The sequence below is a fragment of the Mus caroli genome, chromosome 18 (genome assembly GCF_900094665.2).
Source record: "Mus caroli chromosome 18, CAROLI_EIJ_v1.1, whole genome shotgun sequence".
NCBI lineage: Eukaryota > Metazoa > Chordata > Mammalia > Rodentia > Muridae > Mus > Mus caroli.
The window spans coordinates 39,021,845-39,036,379 of NC_034587.1; the positions used below are offsets into that span (position 1 = coordinate 39,021,845).

Here is a 14,535-nt window from a genome sequence, read left to right on the forward strand (position 1 = left end):
GAAAGAAAGAAAGAAAGAAAGAAAGAAAGAAAGAAAGAAAGAAAGAAAGAAAGAAAGAAAGAAAGAAAGAAAGAAAGAAAGAAAGAAAAAACAGTCAGTCTGACAAGGTAACCTTTTACTCCAAACATATTAATCCCATTATTCCATCCCAGTAAAGCTATATTACACTTTACCTGTTACAAGTCTGCCTCCACTAAAAGTGTAAGAGTCACAGGATGCCAAAGACCTAGGATCTTTGGGTCCCATGAAGCCTCAAGCACCTATGATGCTGCTTTGTAGGCAAAGAGTAAAGTGCTTAGACGTCTCTTGACATCACTCCTTCTGCTATGTTGGGAATGCAGAAAGGTGAGCAGCTGTAAGAACTACGAATAGAGGCAGGAGGCAGTCACACAGAGGCATAAAGGGATCACGTGAGCACAGGAGAGCAAACAAGAGCATTGTGGCTTCAAAGAGTACTCACATCTTTTTATTAGAACTATTCCTATTGCCCGGGCGCAACCCACTGTTGATGTAACAGAACACAAGAGAATTAGAAGCCTTGAAGGATTACTAAGACACGAAGTCGGAGTTATTCTTGAAGATAAGCAGTGAGTCTCGCTGAATAACAAACACCGGTGTCATTCTCACTGAGTGTGGAGAGTGGGTGTTCAAGCTGCAAAAGTTCATTAACAAACGTGCTTTTAAAACTTAATAGCTGTCGTCAAGAGGGGAGAGTCTCCCTCTACGTGCTCATTCGTGGGCTGTAGAAACAATGTCTAGCTATGAGACCTCTTGGTTCTTCTCTTCAAGAGTTGCCACAGATAAGCCTGAAACACCTGCTGTCCTTTCTAAAGAGCGGCTGGCTAGATCTTAGTCTTAAAATAGACCTGTCTGTTTGCTAATTGGCTGTGGGGCTGGCAGAAATCTTATCATAGATACGTGCTTGAGTGCCAACTTTCTCCCAATAGCTTTGGTGTGGCTTATAACCTCACCAGTTAGAGATGCACAGAAGCATTCTAGTTTGGGTCTGGCTAGTAAGCGCTAGAACATGCCACACGAGCAGCCACAGAAGAAGGACCTCCTCAGCTTGGCTGGCTCTGGAATAAGCATTCTATTTTGCTTGCAGAGGCCCGTGAGAGCCTCCAGTGTTGACTGCCCCTTCCCTCTTCTGCCTCATTAGAAATTTCAATTTTACCAAAGACAATTTCAGATGCATTATAAGAAACAGGGATCTGGTTCGTTGGAAATCTACTTCTTTATTCCTTTCTGACCACATAATTTTGCAAAATAGCTCCTGGCCCGGAAAATGACTTCAACCTGCTGTCTGGAGTGTACATTTAGTTATTTGTGCACTGGCGCAAGGGGAAGACTGAACTAAATCAAGTGAGATGCATGCACATGCTCCTGGAAGGATAATTTTAGAAGCAGTTTCAGAGCAGATTCTAATTCAAAAATGCCCCTGTCACTTAGGCGCATGTAGAGATGGTACCAACTTCACAAAATGTCATCAAATTTTGTGAGATTTGCTAGTGGTAGAAGTGATTGCTGCTGCAGTGGGCTCCCTTTCAGAGAGAGGCAGGAGGAAGCAGGGTGCTTTATTAGGAGTAACGTGGTAAGAGAGTACAAGAAAGGCACATGTGAAAACCAGGGCTACGGGCTATGGGCTGCAAATTCGGCAAGGTTGCAGGCCATTCTCGTTGCAGGCAGGGCACCTGAGGGCTCGGTAGGACTCCTTGAATCTGTTAGCCAGCATGGAGAACTTGCTGCCGTGGCACAGAGAACAGGTGGCAATGCCGGACCCCTGGCAGTGGAGACAGTCCTCAGGGACCAACCCATCCTGCAAGAGACAAGTCAGACTCCAGTTAGACCGGTGGTTCATGTCTACCATTCTCACGGAGATCAAAACAGTACTGAGTCTTGGCAAAGACTCCGATGGAATTGGAGAAAATGTTCCCCACAAACGCTAATGAGGGAAATGGCCAGGACACAGAACAGCCATTTTATCAGACTTCTTAGATGAATGCTAGGAGTACATCTGCCATCACATCTGGCATTCTGCATCTTTCTGCTCTTAGTCACCCTTGTTCCCATCTGACGTACGCTCCGCTGAGGCAAGGGCATGACTTTTCTCCCTGTCCCATAGAGTAAGAAGCCCGTGTGGCAAACCTCAGCAGGCACTGCAGGAAAGCAAGTGCTTCCTTCAGTAGGGACTTCCTGGTACCCTCACAACTGTCCAGTGCACACTATCACCCTGTGCAGTGGGAAAATGTCATACTGAGAAGCTACCTGGCGATATCAGACATACAGCCTGGAAGAAGGTATGGGGGAAAACTGATTCTTGGGGGCTGAACACCAGAACCCATGACTCCTCATTTTAGCTGTTCAACATCAGGTACTCAAAAAGGGATGCTTTCTGCAACTGGCAGGCTGGGTAAGTTAATGAATTAGCTCTGAATTAGCTCTGAGTTCTTGTAATAATTTATTCTCTTTGAGAACTATGTTAGGCCCAATGATTAAAAGCCTTGGGCTGTAATGGGCAAGGTAAAGGCTCATGAAGTCTCACTCCTATCTGAGAAGAAGTTTCTGGCAACTGATGGCAGCTGGGGAAGGGAGGGGTCAGTTTTCTTCAGGGACTTGGCCCTTGAGAGGCTACCTGTGTTCCGGTAAATGGTCTTACACCCAGGTACTAAATCAGGGAGAGGAAATGGGTGGGTATGGGATTGGAGGGTGATGAACGAAGAGAGGATTCTATCACCACACTTTCTTTATGGCTGGGCAAAGTACCACACACCTTTAATCCCAGCACTTAAAAGGCAAAGACAGACAGAGTTCAAGGCCAGTGTGTTGTTCATAGCATGTTCCAGGCCAGCTAAAGCTGTAAGACTCTGTCTTAAAAGAAAAAAAAATGTATGTATGACATTCTCAATTTAAAAAGAAAGCTCTGGCCCGTGGCATCAACAGACTATAACGGAAGCTGGTGTTTGGTGCAGACAGTACAGCTGGGGCCCTTTGCTTAGCCTCCCCGTTCTCACTCTCTATGAGACAGGATTAGCAATGCCTACCCTCTGAGTTCTGCAATACTGCGTGAGGCATCACATGCAAATGCAGCCTCCTCTCCTCTTATACAGTCCAAGCTCCCCATAAAAGTCAGTTTCTTTCTTAGCTAAGTCTCTTGTTTCCAGAAAATGTCCCTCAACCATGTCTCGAGACAAAATGTCTGAGGCATCTCACAGAAATCAGCCATTTCTGAAGAATTCATGCACTCTTCACGAACTGAATCTCTGGAGGAGTAGGCTGCAAACCAGACCGATGCCTGGTAAACCTACTAACCTACTAACGAGCACAGTTCAGCTTCTAAGCATCCTCTCACACCGGCCTTGGGTTCTCCCACACCCACATTCTTAGCCCAGGTCTGCCAACACTGGCACAAATTCACCCATTCATGAAAAATGCTCTTCCCACACAACCCAGTCCAACTGAATTGCCTGTCATACTGACCATCTCAGAAGTAAAAACAAAACAACAGGGAAAACAAAAAGCTTGGAGGACACTTTTAACCAACACGTGTCCTCCTGATAAATCCTCATGACACATACAGAGAGCATAATCTTAGAAGATGTACAAATGTTTTTACCTAAACAACTCCTCATCCACAGAGCGTCAGATCCTAGCCCTGAAGCACGTCTACACACCCTGGCCAACGCCCACCTGTTTCCAGAGTTCAGCTGTTCAGTTCTCTCCTGACAGACTTACCCACCCACTCTTCCCTGTTGGGAGCCCCACCCGTGGCTGCCCACTACCAAAAAGTCTCCTACTCCACTGAGCCTTCCTACGGTCCTGACAGGAAACAGAACCTCTCAATCCTTTTTCTAGTCCCTTTTCTATGACCAAAACAGGAGACCATGCTCCTTGAAGACATGCAGGCATGCACAACTCTAAAGACAGCGACTAGCCCAAAGCCAGATTCTGCAGAGCAAAGTGCCTGTGATCATGACATTGGTGCATGGACCTAGATTTGACTGTTGTCTCTAACAACCTCTGGCAAGTTATTTGACCTCTCTTAGCCTCAATGTTCCTAACTACAGAGTAAGACATACTCCAAGGGTTCCTCATGAGAATGAAATGAACTATTGCATGTATAAATACTGAGAATGGTGGCTGAGCCTTCTGAAATCAGTAGCTATTACTGCTGCTATTTATTATTATTATTATTATTATTATTATTAATTTCCTTATTTTACTTTCTCAAAGATAAGATCACAGGAAGCATTAACGCGCCCAGAGGGTCACGATTATAAAAAACCAAGCCCAGAGCCAGGGTCCCTACTCCTGCGCATGCCTCTGAGGCTCGCCTCCATTATTCTTGGGCTTTGCTTTTAGAGTTGATAGGGCCTCAAAGTGCCCCGTCTTTCATCTGGCTCTCTCTTCCCAGTTCCACAGAGCAGATCAAGGTCAGAAGGGCTTCCTTGATGTTCTTTGACCCTTTCTTTTAGAATAAAACTTGTCTGGGCATTTATCGCACAAGGGATTGAACACACAAACAGTAATTTAAAACAGAGTTTAAAGGAGAGACAAGGGGAGCGTAACCTTTCCCAGCAACCTCTGCCACACACTCTGCCCTCCTTTACAGAGTTGGGGGTGTGGGGGACGAAGACCTGGATTCCTCCAAATTGAATAGAAAGATAATTGTCATGTGGAGCCTGCTGTTGCTTTTTTCTTTCAGGCCTAAGGAGTGGCCTGCACCTTCCTGTTTCTTTATCTTCTGGGCAGAGAGGGTAATTCCTCCAAGCTACAACATAGTAGAAGAAATAATAGTATGAAAGAAATCTAAGGAGGAAAGGTGATGTTCACAATATCCAGGCTGTCTGCCTGCTGGCATGCTCTGCTCTACAGCTTGTAGAAGATTATCAGCAAGAGTCAGGTATTTCTTACCAGTTGGCACTGGGTTCCAAATTCCAGGATGTTTCCTACATGCAGTTACACAATATTTACTGAGCATCAATTCTATGCCAGACTTTTTTCCCCTTGGACCTGGGAACTGCAATGCTGTACCCAACATGACGGCAACGTCTGCCTCATATGAGCAAACCTTAGGCACACAATCACAAAAGGGAAATTAAAGCTGTGACTGTGATAAGATGTTTAAAGTACTGATGGGTTTACTCTGAGGATGCTGTCCTCATAGGGGCCATCAAGAATCCTCCGAAGGACAAAACCTCCACTGAGAACTCAAGAACTAAAGGCAAGAGAATGGAAGATCCTGGGGGCATTGCATGCAGAGTACAAAGAACCAATGAGAGATGGACTGACGGCCAGTGGAGGGAGGGGAGAGGACAAAGGCACAGTAGGAAATATGTACCAGATAAAGCCAAGAGAGGCTAGCACTGGCTAGACAATGCAGGGCTTTCTAAACTACTCTATTGTTGTAACTTGGAGGAACTCCTCTCTCCAGCCAGAAGAGAAAGACATAGGAAGGTGCAGGTCACTCCCTAAGGCTCTTTAAAATAAAGAGATTTGGTCTTGTCCCAAACAATGTAACACCACAGAGTGCTTTGAGGCCTTGGAAGGCCTAAGAAAGGAATGGCAGAAACAGAGATTCTCATTTCAAAAGTAATTACATTCAGGTGTGAAATCAGCCCAAAAGGTAGATGTGACACAAGAGGCCTGAATTCTGGTGGAGGGGATGGGGGGTGATGGAAACAGAGATTCTCATTTCAAAAGCATTTGCATAGGCCCAAAGGGTAGATGGGAACCAAATTTCAGTAGCCTTTTAATGGAGTCCATGAAACTCAGTGTCCTGGTGGAGGGGGTGGGTGGAGGAAGGAAGAGAGAAGCTAGATTTTAAGAGGTGTTGTGGAGAGTTAGGCATCTATGCAAGTGATAGAAATGAGAGGGGATAGAGAGACTTGGCACATCGGCCTAAAGTCACCACTCAAAGCTGGATATAACCTCCTAATTCCCTTTACCCCAGTCCTCACAGGGCAGGGACTCACTCAGGTTCTCCAAAGCCCTTCCATTTTCCAGTCCAACTCATGGAATACTGGAGTGAGTCCCACCAAAACAAACTTTACATCTAAGGGACCCTGAAACACCATATTCTGTGATGGCACCAGCATCGGACTCAATCATTCACTCTTAGTATATTGCAAAACATTGCAGCCCACAGGTACCTGGGCTTGTGGGCTTACAAATAGTGTCAGTGTCAACTCAACCTAATCTTCTGATTGACTCAAGACTTTCCAGGATCTTCACTGGCTGTGGAGACTAAGATTCAGGCCAATAATAGAGGCACAAGGGAACACATAAGAAAGTGTCAGAGTTAAACTCAGCTCTGCTACCAATGAAGCTCAGTTGGTAGCGTGCTTGGCTAGCATGAGGAAGCCCTGGTTCAATGCCCTGCCTCATATAAACCTAGGTTAGTGGAACATATAATACCAAAACGCTGGGTAGAGGCAAGAGAATCAGAAGTTCAAAATCAATCCTTAGCTAGATAAGGAGTTTGAGGCCAGCTTGAGCTGTAGATCCTGTCTCAGAAACATAAATAAATAAATAGGTAGATAGATAGATAGATAGATAGATAGTTAGATAAGAACAGATTTTTTTATCTCTAAAACTCAGTATTCATTCTCAGATTAATCATACGTGAAAAGTCATTCAAAAATTTAAAAATCATACACATTTGAAATATGAACTTATAGTCGCTTATGCCAATACTATGCCATTACAATCCAAGAGATATTAAAAAATCCCTTCACACTTTAGCAGATTTTGTAAGTGTTGTTATTAAAAAATGTTTAGAGAGGTGATGCAGAAACAAAGCAATCTGCAGGCCATTGCTGCAGGGCCAGCCTGAGGGGAACAGCGGCACAGACGCACCTGTGTGTGCTGACTATGGAGAAATGTGCGCTCCGACTCCGGCAGGGGGCTGCCGTTCTGCTCGGGCAGGGGGCAGCCTTGCTCCCTGTCTCCATCATTTTCCCCTGTGATCATCAGGGACGTTTCCTCAGCCACATCTTCCTTTTGGAGGATTTTCCTCATGAAGTCCCTTTTGTCCATCGGGGTTCGGATGATTTTCAGGTTGTTGGTGTAGATAATTATCTTCCCAAAGTCTATAATGGGTGGAGGCTAGAGAAACAGAGAGTGGACATCAGCCATCACCAAACATGTGGTTGCAGAACCTGCCTGATGCCCCAAGCCGAGAAATAAGAGAGGAGGGCTTTGCAACTGTTAAAACTGTGATTCATCCCACCCCAAGGTTCCTTTCTAAAGAAGGTTCCAAGGTTCTTTCTAAAAGTAAGAAGGATCTCTCCTTCTTGCTGAGGATAAGAACCGAGGAAGGCTGAACCACTCCAAGGGTAGGACTGTAAAAGTCAGAGTCCAGAGCTTCTGTGTCCCGCCCCACCCCCACACCCCCACCCCCATCCCCAGGATAGCCAGTGAAGGGCTGGGCACAGGCAAAAGGACACTTTAGTCTCATGCGAAGATGTCTCCATTTGTCTATGCATAGATAACATTAGCACACATCCCTTACTGAACACTGTTTGTGTGTCAGGCATCATGCTGAGCATTTGAGTGACATTGCTTCCCTACCAAACACCCCTATAAAGTAAATGCTATGACTTGCACCCTTTACAGGTTAGGACTAAGCCTCAATGGGGTCAAGTGCCTCACTAAGGTGATAGTGACTCATGAACTGTGGCTCAGATTCAAACCTAAGATCTTATTTAAATTTTTAGCGTCATTCATTTTTCTTTGTGTATGAGTGTTTTGCGTACACATATGTATGTGCACCTCATACCTGCTTTGTGCCTACAGAAATCAAATGAGGGCATTGAGTCCCCCAGAACTGAAGTTCTGAATGGTTGTGAGCATCTTGTGGGTGCTGGGAACTGAGCTTGGGTCCTCTGCAAAAACAGCAAGTGCTCTTACCATTGAGCCATCTCTCTAGATAATTGTTTCATTTCTCTTTCTCTCTCTCTCTCTCTCTCTCTCTCTCTCTCTCTCTCTCTCTCTCTCTCTCNTCTCTCTCTCTCTCTCTCTCTCTCTCTCTCTCTCCCCTCCCTCCCCTTTCCTTCCTTCTTCCTTCCTTCATACATGGTATCACTATGTAACCTTGACTGCCTTGACTGGTCTGGAACTCATGATGTAAACCAGGTTGACCTCAAACGCATAGAGATCCACCTGCATCTGTTCTCCACTGCTTGTATTAAAGGCATGCACCACTTTTACCTGGTCCTCAACAGCTAATATTTTTATACTGCATTACTCACAAGCATTCCTTCCCTCCCAAATAGATCTCAAGACATCATATGTAATATATATATATGTATGTATACATATATATATATATATATATATATATAACAGATACACCAATGAATATACCTTGTCATTATCCATTTTACCATTTTACTCATACAATGTGAATATTTATGTCAATATTTATGTCAATGATTCTACAGGATCATTACTAATATCTAATGTCTCATTCTATGGGTTTACCATGTGTAATGCTATAGTTCACTAAAGAAGGTAGGTCGAAGGCAGGGATGTAAGACTGAAGTTCAGTGGCAGGGAGCTTGCTTAACACATTTGAAACCTTGAGTTCAGAATGCCCAGGAGGAAGAGGAAGAAAGAAGGAGGAGAAGGGTGAAGATGAAGAGGAAGAAAAGGAGGATGGTGAAGAGGAGGAAGAGGAGGAAGAAGAGGAAGAGGGAGAAAGTCAAGCAGAAGAGTCAATATTCAGGTACCACTTGATCAGTAGCATAGAGTTCTGCCAAGTTAAACAGCTTAGATGGAAACAGACTTGGTTCCAGTTCTGATGTCTACTAGTTACAAGACACAGGGAAATCACAAACTGATGAACTCCATTTTGGTCATCTGTATATGTCTTGACATCTAGCTGGTAGGCATTCCCACAGACAAGTTAGTTCCTTAAATGCAAAAGTTTAAGTTTCAGTGTACTACCTACCACACTGGTAGTACATAGATATGCTGAAACTCCTGAGTCCTGCCACACACTATTCAGTCTCCCTAGGGGGAGCTTCCAACATTGCCAAGCTCAGTGATATAAGGGTTAATGCAAGCTGGGTAGTGGTGGCCCTTGCCTTTAATCCCAGCACCTCAGAGGCAGATGCAGGTGGATCTCTGTGAGTTCAAGGCTAGCCTGGTCTACAGAAGGAGTTCCAGAACAGGGTTACACAGAAAGATCCTGACTCAGTCCCCCCCAAAGAGGGGTTAATACTTAAGACACTGAGTTCCAAGGGCCCTTGCCCAACTCCCTTCTGACTTCTGTGCTAGCAATATCCACATCATTATACATTTTGACATAGTACCCGAGGATAATAGCATCTTCTCAGAATGGAAAATGACATGAAAGATACAGGAAAATGGGAATTGCAAAAGCTTTTGGTGGTATGCAAATGTGGATGTTGTCACGGCTGTTATTAAAGATATTTTTCAGTGTACATACACTCGTGCTTTACAACAAAATACTCAGCATGAAGTATTTTTCTTGATTTGAGAACTGAATATCTACAGTCTACTTAGATGATGCCCCAGTTAAACACTCTAATATTTAAAGGCCTCAGTCAGAATCTAACGTGAGCAAGAATTCAACATTCAGACTCCTGCAAACAGCCATGGGGGTTTCAATGGATACTTAAGCCCCAGGCTTCCTGTCTGGTCCTCTTTTCTCTCTCTTCAAGGCATCCTGTAGCAGATTCCATTTCCTTTTCTTTTATGCACACTGGATTCCCATTTCGCACTCTGGACTATCAGTTTCTGACATCGGGAGATAAGGGTGGTGGTACTTTTGGAAGGCTCTGTTTCTGCTTCCTGCAACAGCCAAAAGGTTCAGTTACTCGGAAGCCTCCTCCGTCCAGGACTCTCTTTTGGTTTCTGTTCTTGGAAGACTCAGCTCTCAATAAGCTCGAAGAATGAGTGCTCACGTGCTTCAAATCCCTGCCCCTAAACCATCCAAATCCAGTCAACATCTAAGGAAGTAAATATTTTTGCTCCAAAGATGGTCACTGTCACTCTACATGTGTGTTTGGTTTCAATCCACTTGCCAGCCAGATTCTCCCTTGTGCCTGAGCAAATGCTCTGTAGGTAAAGTTTACATGGTTTGGTTACATCTAACTGCCGGCAGGGAAAATCCACTCTTGTATTATAGAGAGCTGAATGGAGCCAAGAATATTTTAGCTTCTTGTGTTCAGTCTAGAATGGCAGCTTATATGGGAAAGTATCTGTAAATATTCTGGTTTCTGTAGCCACATACTGAGAAACAGATATCCAGACACCCCTGAATGCAGAGTAACCTTGTTAGGTACTTTAATTAGGTAATTTAGTGGGCTTTGGAGTCAGAGAAATCCTATTATTGTTATTATTATTATTATCATTGTGGTTGTTGTTCTTTTATTTTTTGAGACAAGGTTTCTGTGTTGATCTGGCTGTCCTAGAATATATTCTGTAGATCAGGTTGCCCTAGAACTCAGAGATCCACCTGCTTCTGCCTCTCTGCCTCTCTCTGCCTCTGCCTCCCCTCTGCCTCTGCCTCAAATACTGGGATTAAAGGTGTATGTCACCACAGCCCAGCTCCAATTCAAATGTTATGCAAACATTATTTAACGACTATGCTAGATGGACACATTATTTTATTCCTGTAAATGTCTATTTCCCCAATGTAAAAAATTCTTCTTTCTCATTGAAATATTGTAATCATGAGAATATATATATATATATATATATATATATATATATATATATGGGTGTTCACTCCCTTCCTTTCCCTGTCCACAATTTCATGAACCCTACACAGTTCAGTGAGTTTTGGTTCCTTAACACATTTTTAAATCTAGTATCACCTTTTGTACCTGTCCCATAAAATAAAAAATAGACTAAACACCTCCTTAAGAGTGTGCTCGTCACTGCGATAGTAGGTACCACTTGCTAAACATGCAGGAAGCCAGGCATACTGCAGGCATTATCAATCTTAATCATCTCAATGGCCCTCCTAAAAAAGACTTCTGTTATTCTCAGACCACAATGATGACACTGCTACTCAACAAAGTTACACACTTTGTCCAAACTTCCACAGGAAGGAGCTATAACTGGACTTTGAGAGATATCAGAGCCTGTGTTTTGTTTTTATTATTACAATTAAGAGTACAGTACACATGAAATACAATTTATTACTTTAACCATTTATGAGTGTAGGGCTCCCTGATATCCGCATTGTTGTACAATATTTCTCTCCAGAACTTTATCTTCCCAAAGTGAGATGCTGGATCCATAAACAGTAACATCTTCGCTGCCCCTGGCCTGACAACCGCCATCTACGTTTTGTCTCTATGGATTTGAACAGTCTAAGTACATTGTGTAGCTGCAATGGGACAGGCTTGCCTGATGATGCATGGCTTATTTCAGTTACCCTAATGTGTTCGAGCTTCATCCATGTTGAAGCAGGTCAAATTCCCCTAAGGTGCTGAAATGTTCCCTTAGGTGCACGTACCACTTCGGTGTAGCCATTCACCAACTGATGAGTATTTACGTTGCTTCCACCTCTAACTGATGGTGAGTTCCTGTGAATAGCGGTGTATAAATATTCGGCTAAGCTCCAAACTCTTAGTTAAATCGCTGCACCTAACTATAGCCTAAGACACTGTCATAGACAGCATTTATGAAGGGTTAATTTACAGTCTGCTGGCAGGGAGTCAAAAAACCTCCAGTTTTGTTTCCTTGTTTTGCATAACATCATGAATGGGTGTGCCACACAGGAACATGAAGGTACCTGTCAAACTCAGGGCAAAACTAGGATCTGGCAGTTGATAATAACAACAGAGAAAACAGGATATAATGAGACAAACAGGAGTCCAACCTTCAACATGGCCTCTGGAATACTGTGCTTCGATCTGGTCTCGTACACCTATGTCAAATCGTTCTGACATGTGCCAAAGCTGGCGTGTGAGTGATGAAGTAGCTTAAATCGGTCTATCATGGCTTGTTTGAATTATGTGTTTGTTAATTCTCAACTTCCAAGCACGATACAGTTACAAAGGACTATTGTCAGCACAAAGCATAGCTAAGTACCGAGGTCACGGATAAATGGCAACTACCACCATCATCAGTGTCATCATTACTATGTAACAATCTTGTATGTTAGAAGGGAACATGCCGTAGAGGAGAGAGGTTAAAGTACGGAAAACCAGAGGATCGAGATTCCTAGTCTGACTCAGCTCCTTAAGTCCCTATAATGGTGTGTGGGGCCCTTTATCAACTTGGCACATAAATTTCCTCTTTCACAAAATAGAAATGATCATATCTGACTTTTTCCTTGAGAGTTTGGTAAAGAAAAGAACATGATGGACATAGAAGGAGATAATCCATGACAGCCCTTTATAACACACAAGGCACTCCACTAGCATAAGGGATTTCTCAATCTCAACTCCTTAATACAAAAATGAAGCCTGGTACTAGTTTTGGTGATGGTGGGTATGCCTACAATTACTCTTTTGTCGGTCACAAAACATTTACCTGCAACACCGTATTTTCTTAGGAAACTAACAATAAATATGATTTTAAACAATTATCTAATAAAACCCTTCACAGATGAGGACATGTTGTGGTATAGTTGCCATTAATGAATTAGATCCAGCACATAATTTACAGTGCATACTTTTACAGCCATAAGCACGTGACCACTTCCTAAGATTCTGGAAATCAGCGAGCATTTCCCAGGTTATTTTAGCTTTAAATAGAAATCCTGCATGGACTTTTGATTATCTGTGGTACCTGAGAACCTAAGCAAACCCGCAGGGAGAGCTTGCGTCATTGAACTCTTAGTTCAAACTTCTTCCCTAAGTAGCACTACCTCTGTTTGATTTGCTTTTCGCTATTTCTTCCCCGGGAACTCCAGCTACACGGCATTCACATTAATGAGCGTTGGGAAGGCAAAACTAAATAAATAGACTAGCAATTTAAAAAGGCAGGCAGTAGGAAAGTGATAAGGAGAAAAAAACAAGACACGGATAAACTACAGCTGAGTAATTGGCTGGCGCAAAATGGGTACCTTCCAATATTCAATTCTTTTCAGGAAACGAAATGACCTACTGCTGCATAATTCTATAAAGCGACAGCTGAGCAACCCGAAGACCATTGCGCCTCTATTTAATTTACACACTGAGGAAACTCAGCCAAAGACCCAATTACTGTGTATTACCCTGGATGGAATCTGAACACTGCTTATGCTCATTGCGCTTTCCAGCGAGTAGTCAACCCGTGTGTTATTTTTGTCCAAGAAATATTATTCTAATAACGGCTCCCCATTTGATGTGCCTAAAGCTCTGGCTGAACGTGAGCGAGATACCGATCTGAAGCACTTTGGCATTTATCTAAACATATTTCAAGGAGCCTACCCTAGAAGGTCACAACCTCGCGCAATACCAACCTTATGGTCATTCGCCTTGTAGTCATTGAACAGAGGCTGGCTGCCCGCCAGCGTGTAGGCGCCGCTGTCTCTGAATACGCTGATTCTCTGAGCAGTCAGCTTGGGGGAGTACAGCTGGGGCTTGGGGACTTCCCCAGACCCATAAACGCCATCCATTGGTTCAAGGGCCTCCTGGAGAAAACTGTGAGGATATTCTTCTTTGGGCGACTCTAATTCTTGCCCATCTTCAAAAACCTGCTTCAACACTCGGCCACTGTAGGAAGAGGAGATTTTAAACCGGACTTTTCTGGGTTTGTCGTCGCTCTTCTGATTCAGTTTCTTCTCGGAGTCCTCCATCAGCAGAAAGTTCCCGCTCAGGTTTCCAGGCCTCCGAGTAGCCCAGTGAAACCAGGCTCTGAGAAAAAGGCACTTTATTTTTCTCTCCTCCTGCATATGATTAATTTAAATAGGTTCTGGAGAACGCTCAATTACAGCAACTGACACCCACACATTAAATATTGATAGACCTCTTGAAAACGCAGGTGATCACGGTTATGTGGAGTGGATGGAACAGAGGAGAAGATGAGGTCTCTGTCTGGTCTCAAGCGTAACCCCTAACTCCATCTTAATTCTGGCTTCTCTTACCCTGGGGGGTGGATATTATTACAATGATGGGTACCAACTCTTTAAGGTTGGGCATTTGATCAATTAGCAATTGCCTTCTTATTGTTACCAAAAGTAACTATAATCTAACAAGGAGATTCAAATACATGTCCACGTGACTCTAAAGCCATATCTGGCCTACCAGTTTTTTAAACAGTGTCCCAGGGGGCTCTGGATACAAAACAGTTTCTTGGGGCTTCTTACAGTAGGAAGATAAAGGGCCAGAAGCTGAGTCTCCTACCAGCATAACTGACTCAGTAGTTAAGACACTTGCTGCTGTTCCAGAGAACTCAGCTTTGGTTCTAGCATTCACGTGGTGGCTGACAATCATCTTAAGTTCAATTCCAGGGGTTTTGATGCACTCTTACGGCCTACAAGGGCACTGCATACATGTGCCTCACAGGCAAAAAATAAAAAAATAAAAAAAATCAAAACATATAAGATAAAAAATAAAAGTCTTCATTTGC

The 14,535-nt window shown here is 43.5% G+C and overlaps 1 protein-coding gene across 1 annotated transcript; it reads right to left on the reverse strand.

Annotated features, from left to right (window-relative positions):
• Positions 1–450: 450 nt before the first annotated feature.
• On the reverse strand, positions 451–13,803 carry Grxcr2 (glutaredoxin and cysteine rich domain containing 2). The gene is made up of 3 exons (XM_021151157.1): positions 13,427–13,803; positions 6,856–7,104; positions 451–1,816 (listed from the first exon to the last, which is right to left on the reverse strand). Exons 1-3 carry the CDS (start codon positions 13,760–13,762, stop codon positions 1,637–1,639), a joined length of 765 nt encoding a protein of 254 aa, XP_021006816.1. The 5' UTR covers positions 13,763–13,803; the 3' UTR covers positions 451–1,636.
• Positions 13,804–14,535: the final 732 nt, after the last annotated feature.

Coding starts and splice junctions, on each gene's coding strand:
- Grxcr2 (XM_021151157.1), bottom strand. CDS start 13,762: ATGGAGGACTCCGAGAAGAAACTGAATCAGAAGAGCGACGACAAACCC. Junction 7,105..13,426: donor ACAAGGCGAATGACCATAAG/GTTGGTATTGCG, acceptor CTGTTTCTCTAG/CCTCCACCCATTATAGACTT. Junction 1,817..6,855: donor TCCATAGTCAGCACACACAG/GTGCGTCTGTGC, acceptor TGTCTCTTGCAG/GATGGGTTGGTCCCTGAGGA.